Source organism: Podarcis vaucheri, assembly GCF_965113315.1.
Source record: "Podarcis vaucheri genome assembly, chromosome: 15".
Lineage (NCBI taxonomy): Eukaryota > Metazoa > Chordata > Lepidosauria > Squamata > Lacertidae > Podarcis > Podarcis vaucheri.
The window spans coordinates 28437596-28455141 of NC_138753.1; the positions used below are offsets into that span (position 1 = coordinate 28437596).

Consider the following 17546-nt stretch of genomic DNA (forward strand, 5'->3'; position numbering starts at 1 on the left):
TTTATTTTCTTTCCAAATAAGGGAAGGAAACCACTGGGGCTTCAGGGGAAAGCCTCCCCTAACAGCTACATTGGAGGGCATTTCTGCACAAATAATTTCGTGGGAGAGGAAACTCTAAAAATACGAGGGCGAGCAAGAAAAAGCAAACACCATTCTGCCAGCCTAGAATACAGAGACATTTCCCTACCTGCCAGGGTGTGCTCAAGAACGTGACAGCCACCAAGCAGATGGAGGGATAAGTGCTTCCTTTCTGGCAAGAAGCTGCATCGTTAGCCCTTAAGCAATTGTTACAATTAGGAAAGGTGAAAAAGAAGGTAAGCAGTGCTTGGATTTTGGGGAGGCCAGAAATTAAGAACACAACCCACAGTCTCACCAAGAGAAGGGCACAGACCAGGTATCTTTAATTTGTGAAAGGCCAGCTGCCTGTGGTGTTTGGGATGGGCTTGTGAGCCCACACTAAGGTTAGCCAACCTGGGGTCCTGCAGCTGTTGGTGGACTACAACTCCCAACTTCCATTGGTTATGCTGGCTGTGGCTGATGGGAGTTGTAGTTTACATTTGGAGGGTGCCACATTGCATCACACAGTAAGCAGCTTATGAATGGGAGCCATGGCAGACCTCAGAGAAGCACTTGCGACTGGCACAGATAGTTTAAGAAAAGCTGAGAAGCCAAGTTGTGTGTTTTGGGATGGAGGACTGGTTGATCACACAAACATGGTGTTTGGTGGGGCTCCCAAAACAGGGCTGAAGACATGGCAGCCTGCCTCCTACTTAGGAGCAACTCTTGTAGATGCTGCCGCAAAAGAGTGCAGAACGAGACAGAAAAGTAGTTTTGTAACATTAATTTGTTTTTATTAAGAAGACAGATACTTTATAGTACTTCTTTTTCTTTGTAAAAATGGTATACATGAACCAATACAAAATGTGAATGGGAAGATATGAATATGCGTTTTCTTACACTGCAACATTGTCCATGGACACCTTAAAACAGAATCGGCCTAAGGGGGCAGAAGTAACGAAATGTCACTGGCGGTGAGTAAAGAACAAGCTTATCTGGCATCAGTTATGCATCCCATATTTTTCTTGGCAACATTCCTATTTTGCTGTTGCTGATGTTATAAAAAATAAACTCCCCAACCACAAAGCCCAAGAAAAATCTCCAAGCTGCAAACCCCCGGGAAACAAGTTTGTTCTTTCTCCACTCTTAACAAAATCCTTGTAATCTAACCCTGTACAAATCAATACTTAACAATACATTTCAAACAGTGCACTGTATACTTGCAGGGGGGCAGGGGGAAAGAAAAGTAAAAACCCTTTAAAACTTGATATACAACTAAAACCCATCAGTTCCTGTTGTGGTTGCTCGTTGTGTTCTCTTCCAACGTGTGGGGCCAAAAACTTTTTGCGATCTACCTGAGACGGAAAACACCAATCAAAACACATGAACCTGAGACATGTCAACATTATTAAGTCAAAGTTACATTGGGAACACTTGCACGACTGTACACTTTTCAAAACAAGGATGAGCTGCTCAGGGAACGGTATGCCAGTTCTGTGATCAATGGGTAGAAAAAAGCCCCCTCCCCAAAACCCACCCCCACAATTTTTCAATCACTGTCTTTGCCCTTCCATGGGGTTGACCTGTTGTCTCAAGCAGTACAGAAGGCAGAGAAACAAGAGGGGCACGTTACAAAACTTTGCAAGAGGTCAATTGCGTTTTCATGGTTCTAAAGGAGAGGGAGGGCGGGGAAGGAAAATACTGTACGAAAAAGAAGGGGGGGAAAGGGGTTTTATTTTGTGTGTAAAGGTAGCATCTGAATGGCTCTGCCAACAATTAAACAAACCTAAAACTCACAAATATAACTATTTTTTAAAAGCCTTTTAAAATACATCTAGAGATGATATTCTCCCCTAATAAAACTTGGCATGTACGTAACATGACTGCCGCTAAAATTGATCCTTCAAATTCCTTAATTCCGTAATGAACTGAGGGGTTCCCTCATGAGCTAGCCTCTTCTTAATGCCAACCCTTTATCTGGTGCCTCGTTTTAAAAAAAATAAAATCCTGATTCACATCACACGTCGCTTTCTCCTTTTGGTAAAAGGGTTTAGAAGCAGCGTATTATCCCCAAGGGGGTGGGGTACCATGCTTCCCCCTCCCCAGGAAAGGAAAGGAAGTGGCAGACACATAGACTTGGCTCTCTTCCTCCCGAGGCTTCAGATCTCCAACGCTCACAAGGTAAACTTATTTTTAGTTATCTCTTCACCATGACTACCATCATGCAAGGATCAGTAATTTATTGGCAGATGGCTCTTAAGGCTGAGGAAGGAGGCCAGGGGCTGCGTTTGGAAGGTACAGAGTCAGGGAAAAGGAAATAAAGTATATATATATATATATATATATATATATATATATATATATGTGTGTGTATTCTTGATTTCCTCATACAAACTCAGCGTTTAAGAGTTTGGACTGAGTAACTGGAAGGTGGGGGGAAAAAACCTTCCATGCCGATTTCTCCACCTCTTCTCTGACCTTTCTGGAACAGAGATGCAGGGCAGTCCAGCATGAAAACAAGGCGTCTTTTCTTCTCTTCCCTCCTGCCTTTTGTGAAGTCAAATCTGAAGGAATGAAAAGTTCCACACAGTCTGTGGACGGATACCTCAGCATGACCAATACCTGTAATGTACAGTACCTGCAGGCCGCAATCATAGCGCCTCACCCTCTGTGCCCTCTTTAGCAAGATACAAAAGAGAAGAAGAGAGGAAGAAGAAGAAGGGGGCAAACCAAGACAGATAACATAATAATGAAGAAAAAGAAAAAGAAGTCGGCCGATTCGTATTCCTTTCACATCACAAAGTTTTTTTCTTTTTCCTGTTTCCTGTAAATTACAGCGATGCGAGGCCAATTGGGAGCCAGCGTAGGGATCATTTGCAACAGAAAATAATTAGAGCAGAACTTCGCACTTCTTCCCTCCCCGCTTTCCCTTCTGCGACAACTCAAATTTGCCTACTTGCACGAAAGGAGCAGCCCTCATCTGTCACGGCTGTTTAGGGCGAGAACCGGGGAAATGCACTCAATACCCTGTTCCTGTACAGACAATATGGGCATGTCCAGCAAAGAGGAGTCAGTCTATGGACCTAGAATAAAGAACAGACTCCGCTCTCTCCCAGGGTCCACTTTGCTTGCAGGTAACTCAGCATGGTTCTGGGTCTCAATGAAAAGCAGAGCATATTCCGGACATTTCAGCCTATTTCGGCTAGTCTTCGCTGCGTTGGAAACCTGGGCAGCTGCAAACCATTCTCCTAAAAAGTGTGTTCTTCCAAGCTCTCATGACACGGGAGTAGGGTGGATGATGAATACACTGAATTTCAAACGATGGAATCTAAGGTGTGCCAGTTCTCCTTTGATGACACAGTTTCAAACAACAACAACAACAACCAAAAACAACCCAGGAGTTTAAAAAAATGAAGGTAAAACACTTAAAAGAAAAGAAAGAAACCAAGTCTACTTTCAAGGGATCCCAGCAGGCAATTCCAAGAGAAGCTAGGAAGAAAAAAAAGAATATGAAACCATCTGCTCTCCACCCCTCCCCTCCCAACGAAACAAGAAATAAAACAAGGCACAGAATTTTCTGCAAATGATGGAACTAAACTAAATCCAAGTTGGACTTGGCCCGAGAATCAAAAACCCAAAGGAACTGAGGTGCCAAACAGCAGAATGCACTTTACAAAGAACTCTATTACACAGGGAATCCTCGATGCTCCCCACACACTTTGCCAACCATTCAATAATAAAAAAAAAGAAATAAAAATAAACAGCACTGGAAGGGAAAAGAAAGAAAAAGACAGAAAAGAGACAAAGTTTAAAAAAAAAACCAAAACCATAAGCTGGTAGCAACTTCCAACATCACAGTCTGTATCTTCTACACAGGGCCAGTAACTGTCCGCAGTTGGACACCTCATGGAAATCAAGACGGATCTAGATGAAGTACTCTTTCTTCTCTTCAGAGTTGTTCTGTCCTCCCTCTGCATTGATTATAGCTGTGTCTGCGTCGGCCGCATCGTCAGCTCCTTTGGCTTCGTGAGTGAAGTATGTACCTGCAAAGAGAGGAGCAACCGCAGGAGCTGAGACAGGGGCTCCATGGTGGTGGCACCAACTATCTGCACTGCATATACTTGTAGGCAGCAGAGCACCTAACTGCTGCCTGTTCCATTTAAATGCTGAGCATTGAATGCACAGCATGTGCCCTGCCACTGTTTTAAGAGCCCTCCCTGTCCACGCACCCTGCTGCTGAAGGATGGCAAACTGGGATAACTGCAATAAGCATCAAAGCAAAACAGGTTATGGAATTGGATACTTGCAAATCCCATCAATTGCAAAGGGTTCTTTGTGCCTTTGAGAGGTGCATGGTTGCCATGGGCGGAGGGTTGTCCTCTCCTCTCCATATCCAATAGCCCTCCAAATGCTCTCAAATTTTCATTTTGCTAGAGAAGTAATACTTGCATGTCCAGCTTGGTAACTCTATGTATTTCTTGTATTTAAAAAAGAATGGCATGGATCAGAATTGGAACCTGGGTCCCATTCCTGTTGCAGACAGCCCCTGTCGAGCTAAAACAAGGGTACATCTTGCAAAAAAAAAAATCAGTCCACATGAAACAAACACCCATGAACATTCATAGGAGCACCTAAGGAACAAATGCACAACATGTTCAAATCAGAGTGAGGGCACTGCCTCCTTCTTCTGAACTTTGTGAAGTCATCTGCCTGGGCTTCCTGACAATCCCATACAGAGAATGAGAGCACTGGTTCCTGGTTCCTCACTCTGATTTGAACTTGTGCGATACCTGTATGGCTGGACTTTCTCAGGAAGAGCCACCTTTTAAAAAACGGCAGCCAAGTGACAGATTAGGGGAAGCAGGAGCTGCAAACAGGCACCAAGCGGCTCGTTCTCTCGCATGCAAAACTCTCAACAGGTGATGGCTGTGAGGTGCATATAGACTCCTCCTCTCCATTTTTGTAGGGTGGGTGGGGGAGTTCAGTTAAGCCCTACTCTTGCCGATTTACCTTTGTGTCTTGCAAAGTACCGTCCCAGAATGATAAGGAGACAGAGCATCGCAAAGACCACCACGGCCACGACTCCACCAATCACGGCATGGTCCACAGCGGTGATGGCACTTTCCTCACCTGCTCGGGAATCTGCCACAATTAGAAAACAGTAAGTATTAATATCCGTAATAATGGCCACTTGCAAATCAGGGCAACCCTCCTCTGCTTCCACCTGGGTTTTTATGTGAGTGTGTGTGGCTTTTTGGTTTTGTTTCTTTTAACAAGGGGGGAAAATAGGAGTACCCAGGCAAGTCAGCTCAGGCAGAACAACAAGCAAGCCAGCCTAGTCGGCTCACCCAGAGCAGCAATAAGAGACATTTCCAAATGCAGTGGGCAAGTCAAGATGGGCAAAGCTGGGGCAAGGGGAGAGGAAGGAAGCACATGGAGCCCTGAATCGTTTTTGTTGTTGTTGCAAAAACTTCCACGCCGATGTCCCCAGCACTTAACCCAGATGATGTCATCTCAAATAACCATTTACACAGCCAAACTGTGCATGCAAAAAAAAGGGGGGGGACGGAAAGGAAAAAAGGGGACCCTGTTCTCAAACTGCTGTCTGTCTCAAGGAGAAAACACTTCCGAAACCTAGCCTGATAATTTCAAATTCTGTGGATGTTGATCCCCTCCGCAAGATTTCTCTGAAATGAAGATAGCAAGCAATCATGACATGGCTTCTTTATTTTATTTATTTAACAACTTGCCACACAATTAATTTGTTTTTATAAGCTGCTGCTCCCTCCCTCCCTCCCTCCACCTGGAGAGGAGGAAGGACTTGCGCGGCTGGGGAGAAATCCCACAACGAACCCGGAATGAGCGATGGCTGTGTAAAATTAATGTATAGCAATGTAAACAATTTTAATTTAAGAATGCAGCTACAACAGCCCTGGCTGCAATTCCAATGGCAACCGAGATTTATAATGTAGTAAAAAACAATTATTCTCTCGTTGATTAATACATTAACATTTTGGAATGGAAGCTAAAACCATTGTCGCCGCCCCCCCTTTTTTTATTGAGTTCAACTGTGACACCTCCATTAAAATGATTTACTGGCCATCCCTTACAATTTAAGCACAGCAGCAGCAACAGAAACGGTAAAATTCTTTTAACTTTACATGATTTGTGAAGTCATATGTGAAGGATTTACCATTTAAATCTTTCACTACAAGAAGCATACAGCCAATAAATCTGCCCTTCCACCCCCTGCAGCTGCCCAGGCACCTAAGAGAAATGCGTTTCACCAGGAAGAGCGAGTGTGCAAATTCCAGTCAATTTTTTAAGAAAGATTTATCTCAGCCTCTCTCCAAAGAACAGAGTCAATCTCTGAAGCCTCCAACTCTAATAATATTTGAAGTTTATCGATCAAGTGTACAGATCCGTGACAGCTAAAGGTAATGGTGCTCTTTGGAGGCGAGACCTGATACAATGCTTGCAGCAGGGGCTGGGAATTTATGCTTCCCATTGATATTTCCAATTCTGCTCCAAGATTAAGCACCAAAGGATGTAAGTAAATAACTCGTGACTGAGAGCGCTGTAAAACGGTTTAATTAAAAACAGTTTCAATTAGGAGAAGGGTCCTTCAGAGCGTTCCTCGCTGCTGCCGCCGCCGCCACCACCTTTCAAACCGCAAAGAGGAAAAACCGAGGTTCACGTCGGGGCATCGAGAAGTGGGCTAAGGTCAGCAGCAGTCCACCACACACGGTTACCGTGCAACTCAAGGGCCCTGCGCACTGTCAATGGAGGATGAGCATCTGGCAAGCTTGCGAGTCCGGACAAAACAGGACCACAACCACTGCTCTGCTGGGAGCCAGGTAAAAGTGCTCTTTGGCAATGCACCCTATGAGTTCAGCTCTGCATTATGAGTTTCTTTTGGGACAGCTCTTGTGTCACTTGCCTGCCAGATATTTAACTAAGGTCCCAAGACTCCATTCCCCAGGGAAGCCCAAAAGGCGAAACATGGAGAGGATGCAAACTGGTTTGCATGACCATCTCCTGCAACTGGCAGGTAGACGGCATAAGGCATCTCTTAATATACGGTAAGAAGAGGATGCTCCAGATTATCTCTCGTTTCCGGGGGAGCGGTGTTTATGCAGGGTCGAAATGTGGCCCAGAGGCAGAGCGACAAAAAATTGCCTCAGTAGGACAGCTCTTAAGAACAAGTTTCTCAAGGAGGAGAATGATCAAATCCCAAATGGCCAAATAGCTTCAGATCACAAGGGAAATTGCAGTTCTTCCATAATACCAGGATCCGGAGTAAGGAAACATTTATTTTAAAAATTTGCGCATGAATATTTAAATGAGAAAGATATTTTAATGCTTCCCACAATTAACAGGCTTATCGTGTTGCTTGATCAACAATCACATTCCCAGTGTCTCTGTGATCACAGCTTGACTCAGTTGGCAGCATCTTGTCATAACTGTTATATGCTACTGAGCTACCAAGGGAAGGTCTAAATCCGTGTGAAATTAAAGATGCTATCACATTCTGGTAAGATCTGGTTCCGCCTGTCCTGTCCCCATGGATTTTCAGGTGGAGTCACCAAAATTTCCAGGGAAATGGTACAAGCAGAGCAGAGGGAGGAGCACACAGGCAAAAATTCAACCCCTGACCTGCCAGCTGGGAAGTTGCAGGTTTCTCAATGGGTCTATGTCCCCAACCTTAAAGGGCTTTTATTTCTGTGGTTGCTCCCACCAATTCCAAAGCCCTCTACAGAATACATAGAAGCATTGTTTAGAGACCCTTCTGACATTAGGATGATCTTGAGTGATGTTAGGGGAAACAATACAAGGCTCTTTGCACAGTGCCTGGAGAGAATACATCCTTTTCTGCCAAGGTTGTCCACTGCAGATGGGACACACATGGGGGGGGGGACAACAAAACTACGGGCACCGCAGCTGATATACACCCAGCACAGCTGAAGTGACAGTTTCTGGCATTTGGTTGATTTACGCCAGTTGAGCATCTGTCCCGCAACAGACCAACTGAAATATTGTGTCAATGTCACTCACTTGCCAAGCTCTCGTGGCTGCTGTTCAATTTGCAATTAAGTCAACAGCAGTAGCTCCTCATCTAGCCTGTTCTTCCCCAAAGAAGCCTGTGTGCCGCTTACCACACGCTTTTGGCCAGCCGAGTTTATTAAATGCGATTCCTTCCGCTGGGATCTGCACTCACATTTTTCTTAATTATTTCTACGAAAACAGAAGCTTTGCAGAGTGCACGCTCCGAGTTTATTTTATTTTGTGCATGGCTAAGTATCCTGTCTTTGAGGGTACATGTTAATTAAAAATTAACTACAGTGTGTAGAGGATGCTCGGTGCTTGCAAGCCAATGAGCATTGCACCTGTGGAAGACAGTCAAGAGTGCCTTCCTCACCTTAAAGGATAACAAGCCCATGCTTCCTCTATTAGATCATCAAACGAGGGGAGCCGTTCCTTTTCAAGTCAGTTTGCAGATGTTATTCTACAGAAAGCTTGCTAACATTGATCAATATTTGAGTTTCATTTCAGTCTGAATGCCCCCACTTCTGCACTGCATGCTAGGGAAGGATTCTTGGAACTCGAACCCTTACTTGTGCCTTTACAACAGTCTCTGCCCTGAAGACAGAAGACTTCTTCACTCTTTGAAGGGCACAAGAGTCTGATACCAATTCCATTCACAGGCCACAAGTCACAAGTCATTTGCTTGCTTTTTTAAGACTGTTCAAAGGCACTCTTAGATCTACTGTAATTAAAGGAGAGCAGGAAAACTCAATCTACGTATATAGCAGAGGTGGTGGTCTATGGCTTGTTGACCTTAATGGTGGGAGATTCATACTGCAGAAAAACTTTGTTGCAAACAGAAGTTGTCCAGTTGTCTGATTCTTTAGTGACGCTCCCACATCCTCTTCCGCAAACCACCTCTCTTGGGCGCTGGAAGCTGGAGAAGAGATGCCACATCTGCAGAGAAGCACCCACCTCGCATCTCTTCTTAGACTTCTACTTCTCTGCAGTCTCTAAGCGCATTTTGGTTGGTTATCCGTTTTTAGGAGAAAAGCAAAAGCCTCAGGGACATTTTATGCTTGCGATTTAGATTTTTTTTAAAAAAAGAAAGAAAGAAGGAAAATGCAAAGATTAGATTTGACTTCGTATACCCGAGTGATTTCTGAAGTTAAAAAAAAAACAACCACAAAAAAACACTGTGCTACCAGCTGGTGGTCTCTGCTGGCTGGGGTGCAATACTGGAATGAGCCTTGCTATTTTTAGATGCTTCTGGAAGCAAATCAATTTTTTTTTTATTTCAAAGTGTCACAAGATATTAGATCAGGCGTTTTCACTTCTTTATGTAACACTTTTCCTTTGAAGTCTTCCAAGTGCAAAAAAAAAAAAAAAAGTATCGCCAGCTGAAATAGAGATTTATCTGCTTATCGAGCTGGCAATTTAAAAAGTTACAATCTACAAACCCAGACGTACAGCAGCCCTGCAGAAATGACACGTGTGAAGCAGGACATGGAATTAAGAGACACGCAAAGGACGGCATAGTGCAGAGTTTTCTGCTGGCTGAGATAATCTTTTTGCTTTGCAGAAATTCTGTATGTAAAGTTAACGGCTAATTGTAAAAGCAAACTCACAGTGACCATTAGATGTTATAGCATGCCCCAACTCAGCATGTGTTTGTGTGTGCGTATGCAGTGTGTGTGTGTGTGTGTGTGTGTGTGTGTGTGTGTGTCATTGACTATCGACCTGTGCCAGAACCAGTGGTAGGAGTGGGGGTGTGACGGATTTGCTTTGCAAACAAATATTGACCTTAAAAGTAAGTGTCAGCTGAAATGGTTGCCCCAGTTAACATTGTCTCTTTAGTTAAAGAGTGAAGCGGGAGGGGGGGAGGGGGGGAGTCACCGGTACAGTACTGAAGAGGGACAAGCTAGATGGCAGGCTCTGACAAAACGCCACATTATTTGCTAATCCTAATGTGTTATTCTTCCTTAAGATTTGCTTTTCTCAGCAGCAATTCAATTACAGATGCTACAAATCCTTCTGACATGTAATTCCCTCTTGTCAGAGAGAGCAGTAAACGTATATACATGTACAGCTTTTCCATTAAGATGTTAATATACATTGGGGCACGCCGGCCTTTCCACCAAGGAGCCTCCGGAAAGGTGGGCGAAGGAGAAATGGAACTGCGGAAGCAGGCTGGCTCCCAAATGCATAGGGTCAAGTAGAACAGGTGCTCAAATTACAGGGGGCAGAGCGGGCTCACTCTCCCCATAACTGTTCTGAAGATCCTGTAACTACACTGTTTTGTTTTTTAAAAAGACCTACTAGGCTGGGAATGATTTGGCTAGAGTGAATGGGCAAGTTGGGTTGGGGGGGGGATGTTGATTTCACTGAGACCCCCTACCTTTGCTGCTGCAGTCCGAACATTGAACACTGGCCAGTACTGCAAAAGGTCATGATACCAGCAGAAGTGCCTGTACAGTGTTGGCAACAAGACTCAAGAGCTGCTGCTCTTCAAAAGAGAATTTTTTCCCCATTGCAATAGCACAACTGCAGAAATGCTACCTGCACTGTTGGAGCAATGCACCTCTGAAAACCAGTTCCTGGAAATCACAAGTGGGGAGAGTGTTGCTTGTGGGCCTGACTGGCTGTTATGAGAGGAGTACTTTGAGTTTGACTCATTTGCAAGTTTGCAAATTCCTGCCTTAAACACTTGCACCCTATCTGCTGCTTTTATATTTGCCCTAGAAATGCTTCAAATAAGTGAATTCATCTCCTGCCAATGAGAGCCCAACACAAGCCTGGCATTCTCAAAAAATGTGGATTGGCAGGATGTTAGGCTTTCAGAGAGAGAGAGAGAGAGGGAAAAAACATTAAAACTAAATGGCACTTCAATTAAAAAAGAGAATTCATACATCCACTTCCCCAAATATCTACAGAAGGAAGCAACATTCACCATAAATTCATAGCGTATTGATTTGACTTGGGACATTGACAGTTTATTCATGTGTGATGTGTAAAATCAGATCTCCAGGTCTAATGTAAGTGCTGATATTTGAAAAGCAGTTAAATGAAAATTAGCTGTTCCTAATCTTATTTAGCCATGCAATTTTACTTGGTTTCCCAATATTTTAGCAAATAAAATTCTGGCAATTACCCTGTGTAAAAGAGACACTTGATGCTTAGAACAAACTGTTTTGAAGTTACCCATGCACGCTCCAAATGATGCAGACATCCTAACAGATTATATCTCAACTTTGTTAAGATACGCATCAAATCTGCCTGACTGGGACTTGACCTAAATAAAAATATTACATAACATACAAAAAACAGAGAGCGAATGAAGCTTTGGGGTGGGCTTAATGGCCTATTATGGAGAACAACCTCACACTTGCATCTTCCTCGGGAACAGGGCTAGAGTAGCCATTATGCAAAGTGCTTCCCATGGAAGCTTCAGGCTTGGCAGGGGTCATGCAACATGAAGTTTCCATGCTCTTGTTCCCTCTGGAGTCGAAGGCATGCAGATCGAACATGGGCCTCAGAGAGCCAGGGCTTTCTGAAATGGGTATTTATTGGGGTGGAGTAAGCCTACAAGAGACAAGAGCCCTGTTGGACCACATCTATCCAGTGCAGCATCCTATTCTCACAACAGCCAACCACATGTTTGTGGGAAGCCCACAGAGCAGGACCTGAGTGCAGCATCACTCGTCTCATCTGTGATTCCCACCAAGTGGTATTCACAGGCCCATTGCAGTCAACAGTGGACAGAGAACTTGGCCACTGTGGCTAATAGCCTCTATCCTCAATGTCTTCTTTTAAAGCTGCCATTATATCTGGTTGAAGCTAATTCCACATTTTAACAATGTGCTGTCTAAAGAAGTACTTTCTAATGTCTGTCCAGAATCTTCCACCATCCAGTTTCATTGGATTAAGTATTCATGAAATCCAATTTTGCCATGCCCTGCATCATCATACACACCTCTAGCACATACCCTCTTGCTTGCCTTTTCTCTACACTAAAAAGCCCCAGATGTTGTAAGCTTTCCTCATAGGGGAGTTGCTTCATTCCAGTTATCATTTTTGCTGAGCCTCTTCCAGCTCTTCAATATCCTTTCTCAGGAGTGGCAACCAGAACTGTACATAGTATTCCAAGCATGGGTGCACCACAGATTTGTAGAATAGCATTATGATACCAGCAGTTTTATTTTCAATTCCTTTCCTAATGATCCCTAACATGGAAGTCACCCTTTTCACAGCAGCCAACAGCTATCAACTATGACCCCAATGTCTCATTCCTAGTCAGTCAGGGCCAATTCAGACCCTGTGAGCATATGTGTGAAATTAGGGTATTTTTTGCCTCAATGTGCATCACTTTAGACTTACTTGCACTGAAGAGCAATTGCTATTTTACTGCCCATTGACCCGCTTCAGAGAGATCCTTTTGGATCTCCTCAAAATCCCTTTTTGTTTTTGCCCCCAGTAAAACTTGGCTACCTCCCTGCTCACCCCAAGTCTAGATCATTCATGCACAAGTTAGAAAGCACAGGATAGATGGGCAGGCAGCTGTTGAGCTCAGCAGCTGGGTCAAAGCCTTCCTCTGAACTCTTAACTTTCCAATCATTTTCAACTTCCTTCTTTGTGGGCTGCTCTAGCTCTGGCAGCAGGGTACTCAATACATTGAAGCTTCTATTTTTTTAATACCTGGGGCACAATAGAAGAAAAGTACTTAAGGAACTCCAGACACAGGATGCTTTATTGCTATGATTTAACACATTTGCTCCACGGGGTCTTGTTTTCTTGCTCCTGGTTTAACTTTTGTGTGTGTGTGACTAAGTTATGTAGACAAAGGTAATAAAACACTCTATTTGCAAAGGGGGGGGGCAATGCTATACTAGCAAGCCTGAATTTTCTGCCGTGCACATTTTTGCTATAAAACCAAAGGGCTGATAGATCTCTTCTGTGTGGGCTCAGCATGACTGTTAATTTCGGCACATTTCGATTTAAGGCTCCCTCCTACATAAGTTTTAAAGCTCCACCATTTCTAAAGGGGAATGAATTTTTAATACTATGATGATTCCACCACATACGTACACATACCCGTGTGCATCTATAAATGCTTTGCTTAATGCTGCCAGGTGATTTATCTTTAGACATCACCGTGGAGAAGGTGTTTTATTTCAAAATTTGTAAGGGAAGCCATGGAAATCAAGCTTTGGTTCAAGGACCATGGCATCAGCTTTTGCCTATATTGGAACTGAATTTACCTGTGAAACCACAGACCATAAGGGCTGATATGCTGGACCAGACGTCCTATGAGGACTTGTCTCCTCTGGGAACTCCTCTTGGAAAGCCCACTTTGGACATCATCAATTAAGAACTCCAAGGTTGGAAGTTTGATCCCCATATGGGAATGCTGCATGTTCTTGGATTGTAGGGAGTTGGACTAAATGATCCTTGGGGCTCCTTCCAACTCTGTAATTCTATGATAATCCTGAGCCCACCCTGCCAAAATCCCTAGATAATTACCTCCCCCCCCCAATATCTAAAGGGCCCAGCATTTAGCTATTCAACCTCATTGTTCAGCAAAAATAGCCATACAGCAAAGCTATCTCTAGCTAATTTGCAAGCAGAGCAACACAACTTGCTTTTTGCAAGAACACAAATCGCATTTGAAAGGAATGGGAGGTGCACCACAAGGAGCTGGGTTTTGGGTGGAGATCAGCACAAGCCACAAAGAGAAAGGGAGTGTGGAGTAAGCTTTTGTTTCTCCAGCACTAGCAGTTATGGAAATATGCACGTTAGATCACAGCCCAATCCATGAAATTTGGAGAAGGCCTCCAGCGGTTCTCAACCTGTGGGTCCCCAGATGTTGTTGGACTACAACTCCCATCATCCCTGAGCTCTGGCCTTGCTAGCTGGGGTGATGGGAGTTGTAGTTCAACATCATCTGGGGACCCACAGGTTGAGAAAGGCTTTCTTACACTGACATAGGAGGCTGTGATATTGAGCAGGCATGTGAGAGCTTCAAACGGCACCCAGGTCTGGTCAAGTGAATCGGATTCACTGTGTAAGGACATGCCACGCAAAGTGGCAGAAGGGCTGGTGTCTGTGTCTGTGAATTGCAGGCCATGTTTATGTCCATAATAACCCAGAAAGGTTAAAACCAAGGCCTAGAAGAGCCAGGGACAGACAATATTATTCTTTGCCCTAGTTTAGCGTTAAGTGTACTGCACCTATTCTAATTTATTGATGGGCTATTTAAAGCTGGTGTTAACCTGTTTGTCTTGCATTATAATTGAATTTGGTCTCTAATTTAAGTGAGCGAAATTCAAGAAGTTCATCCTTCCTCAATCAATATGTTCCCCTTCAGTGACCCATTTCAAGATAGCTTCATAAAAAATAATGTATTTTGTTTTAATAAATTTAATCGCTATGACAGGTGCTCAATTTTTATTGGCTGCTTCTCTAGGCATCCCTTTGCCAGAGAACAAAGCCATGCTTACAATCAATAGTAATTGATTAATCAGCATCCCCCATGAACAAAGGTGCTAATCAGTTTTTGATTAGTTAATCAAACTACATGGAAGGGCTACACAGGTCCTTTTTGATTGTGCCGTGTTCTACAACACATGTTAGCAGGAGCACAATCTTAAAAATGGGATGTGATCGGCTGGAACATGGTGAATAAATGCAAAGAGATTGCTTCACTTGTGCACAAATGTATGGGTTTGTCACATTACCAAATAAACCGAGGCAAGGAGCAAGAGATGGGATGTAGTTTTAATTCTCTTCCTACTCATTCAACCTGACGCTATAAAGAGGAGTTCAAAACAGACTTAGAAGTAGAAATACTGGTCAGAATCCAAGAGGAACCTTGGAATGGGAATTATGCTAGAATGCCATCATGCTTTTACACAATCACAATCTGTTTCACGGACGCAGAATGAACCTTTGGATTGCACCCCTCCCATCCTACTTGGTTAGAGCAGTTCAGTGTTGTAGAAAGAGAGGTTAAAACAAGCGACAGGAGGCCTCAATTTGGAAGAACTGTGGGCCTCTGACTGCTTGGGGGAGAGGAGAAATCAGTTCATGAGTCTTATAAAGTGCTTTGATGGGCCATGAAAGAATTTCATGAGCAAACCATCAAGCCAAGCCAATCTGGATTTGTAGCCTGGTGTCAAACAATGAAGAGGAAGGTCCCTCATGTTTGCCATTGTGCGTGACCCAATCTGCAATTTTATGCAGCCAAAACAGACCCCACTCTCAACATATATTTCAACTAGGGTTGCCATATTTCAAAAAGCAAAATCCCTGACTCCAAAATTCAGCTCTTTTTTGGGGGGAACAAACCCAGATTGCTGAGCTTCTTGGGGAAACTTAACCCAAAAATACTGATTTTAGATTTTTTTGAGCTGTCTCCATTGCTTTTCCTATCACATTGACATACAGTACAGCCAGTTCAGCAAAATTCCCCCAATGTCATTTTTACACTCAAAAACCAGGACATGTCAGTAATTTTCCGGACGTATGGCAAGCCTATTTCAGCTTTGAGTGAGTTTCATCCTATCTGCTGTTATTGCTGTATTTGAGGGTTGTAATATGTGAACAGCTGTGGTATTCCCCCCCCCCACAAAAGTAGTATACAAAAGACAGTAACAATAAAAACAATAAATAATGGGGGAAAGATTGAACCTTTTGGGACAGTGTCATTATCAGATGAGGTGACATGAAAGAAAATTATTTCAAGATACCTTATCAGAGAAACCACAGAGGTTATTTAAAACCTGTCCAGTGTTAACAATTGTTGAGAGCTCTGTTAAGGCAGATTTTATGCATATGTTTTGTTTCTGCCTGTACCAACTAAAATTTCAGAACACAGTTCTGGACAGAATTAAATAAAATGCAGTTTATAGTACCTTGCTAAATCCAAAGATAATTCTCTAGGGATATTTAAGAGGATGGCTTGAAACTGCTGCTTTAGAACTGTTATTTAATTTATTTGCTGCTGCAAGATTTGATAAAAAATGGTCTCTGTTGATATAATTTGAACAAAAAATATCAAGGTAAAATACAGTTTTGTATTTTCGTTCAAATGCAATTATTGGTTCTGTTCTCATTTTATACAGCCAACTAGATGCTTCTATCAATTACTACTATTACTACTACTACTACTAATATTGCTATTTATATCCTGCCCATCCTTTCAAAGGAGAACAGGATGGCAAACACACGTGATAAAACAATCAAAACATCTAACAATTGGTTCCTACACAGGTAAAATCCAACATTTCTTATGTTATTCACCTTTATAATTTATGTTGTAACTGTTGATCTTTTTTATTTCTGCCACTTATGAGTTTTTATTAGTAATATCAGTTCTGTCAATCCCTTCCCCCCTATTGGTTCTATAGGTATTTTTTAAGATTACCTTAAAAAACAAAAAACAGATCTGCCAACACAGGATTCATTTCATGCTGTGAGTATCAGTGGAATACACAGCTATGGATTTTTTTTTAATAGCACAAACTCCTCTCCATGTCTCCAGTCAACAGTGTAATTTCCGTCTTAGTACAGTATACATCTCTTATGTCAAAATGGAAACACATTTTATCCATTATAAAATATAGGCCATATAAACCCCAGCCCTGTATACTCCCTGAAGAAAATGGCATATCCAAACAAACACTACGGTTGCCTGAACCCTAACTTCTCAATCGGAAAAAAGGGCCAAGCCTTAACTTGGATTAGTTAAATCTCCATTAGATCTCCACTATGGGAATGTGGAGAGCAAATCTCCACTCACTTGTGGGCTCTTGGACAAAACACCAGTCAAATTCAAAGGGCTGTCGAGAAGGTAAGAATGGGATAACCCCCATGTATACTGCCTTGAGTCGAATGGGGCAGGGGAAGGGACAGGATACAACATAGGATAGTAAAATAAGAAGGACTACATCTTTTCCTGGCAAAGATATTCAATCTGCTGTGAAACAAATAAGTAAGGTTGGCATATAATTCATTTAGAGTCTGGTATGCAATGAAATAATTTCCCTCTTCTCTCTGCACTTAAGAGAATCCTGCCACATCCATTTAACAGCAGCACATGACAGAACAGGCAACCCAGAGTCCAAGCAAGGTTGTATTGGAGACACACACCCCTCACCCCTTTTCCCCACACAAACCTGGCATCCTTAAGTGTTTTACAAATGCAACAAAATTTCAACCGAACCGTTCTCTAATTAGGATTCAAAAAAATTATTTCCAGCAACTGAGCTCACAGCAGCTACTAGACAACCTGTAATATAACTTGCGGCGCTCTACGCTCCCATCACCTCCCCCCCTCTCGAGTGCTGCTATACACGTTGGTAAATTCTTGTCCTTATCAAGTGATTGGGAGGAGGAAAAGCCCAACGGCAAGAGGGGAGAGGAGAGGAGCAGCCATTCTGAATAATGGGCCTCTGCATCTGATTAGC

General features: G+C 43.0%; 1 protein-coding gene across 6 annotated transcripts in view; it reads right to left on the reverse strand.

Annotated features, from left to right (window-relative positions):
* Positions 1-826: 826 nt before the first annotated feature.
* The window catches only part of CADM1 (cell adhesion molecule 1), a 284290-nt gene continuing 267570 nt past the window's right edge, over positions 827-17546 (reverse strand). For all 6 annotated transcript variants that reach the window (XM_082200491.1, XM_082200489.1, XM_082200487.1 and 3 more), the window contains 2 exons: positions 5068-5199; positions 827-4100 (listed from right to left, as the gene is read on the reverse strand). In XM_082200491.1, coding sequence (XP_082056617.1) covers positions 3982-4100; positions 5068-5199 — 251 coding nt within the window. In that variant the 3' untranslated portion in view covers positions 827-3981. The remainder of the gene's footprint in view (positions 4101-5067; positions 5200-17546) is intronic.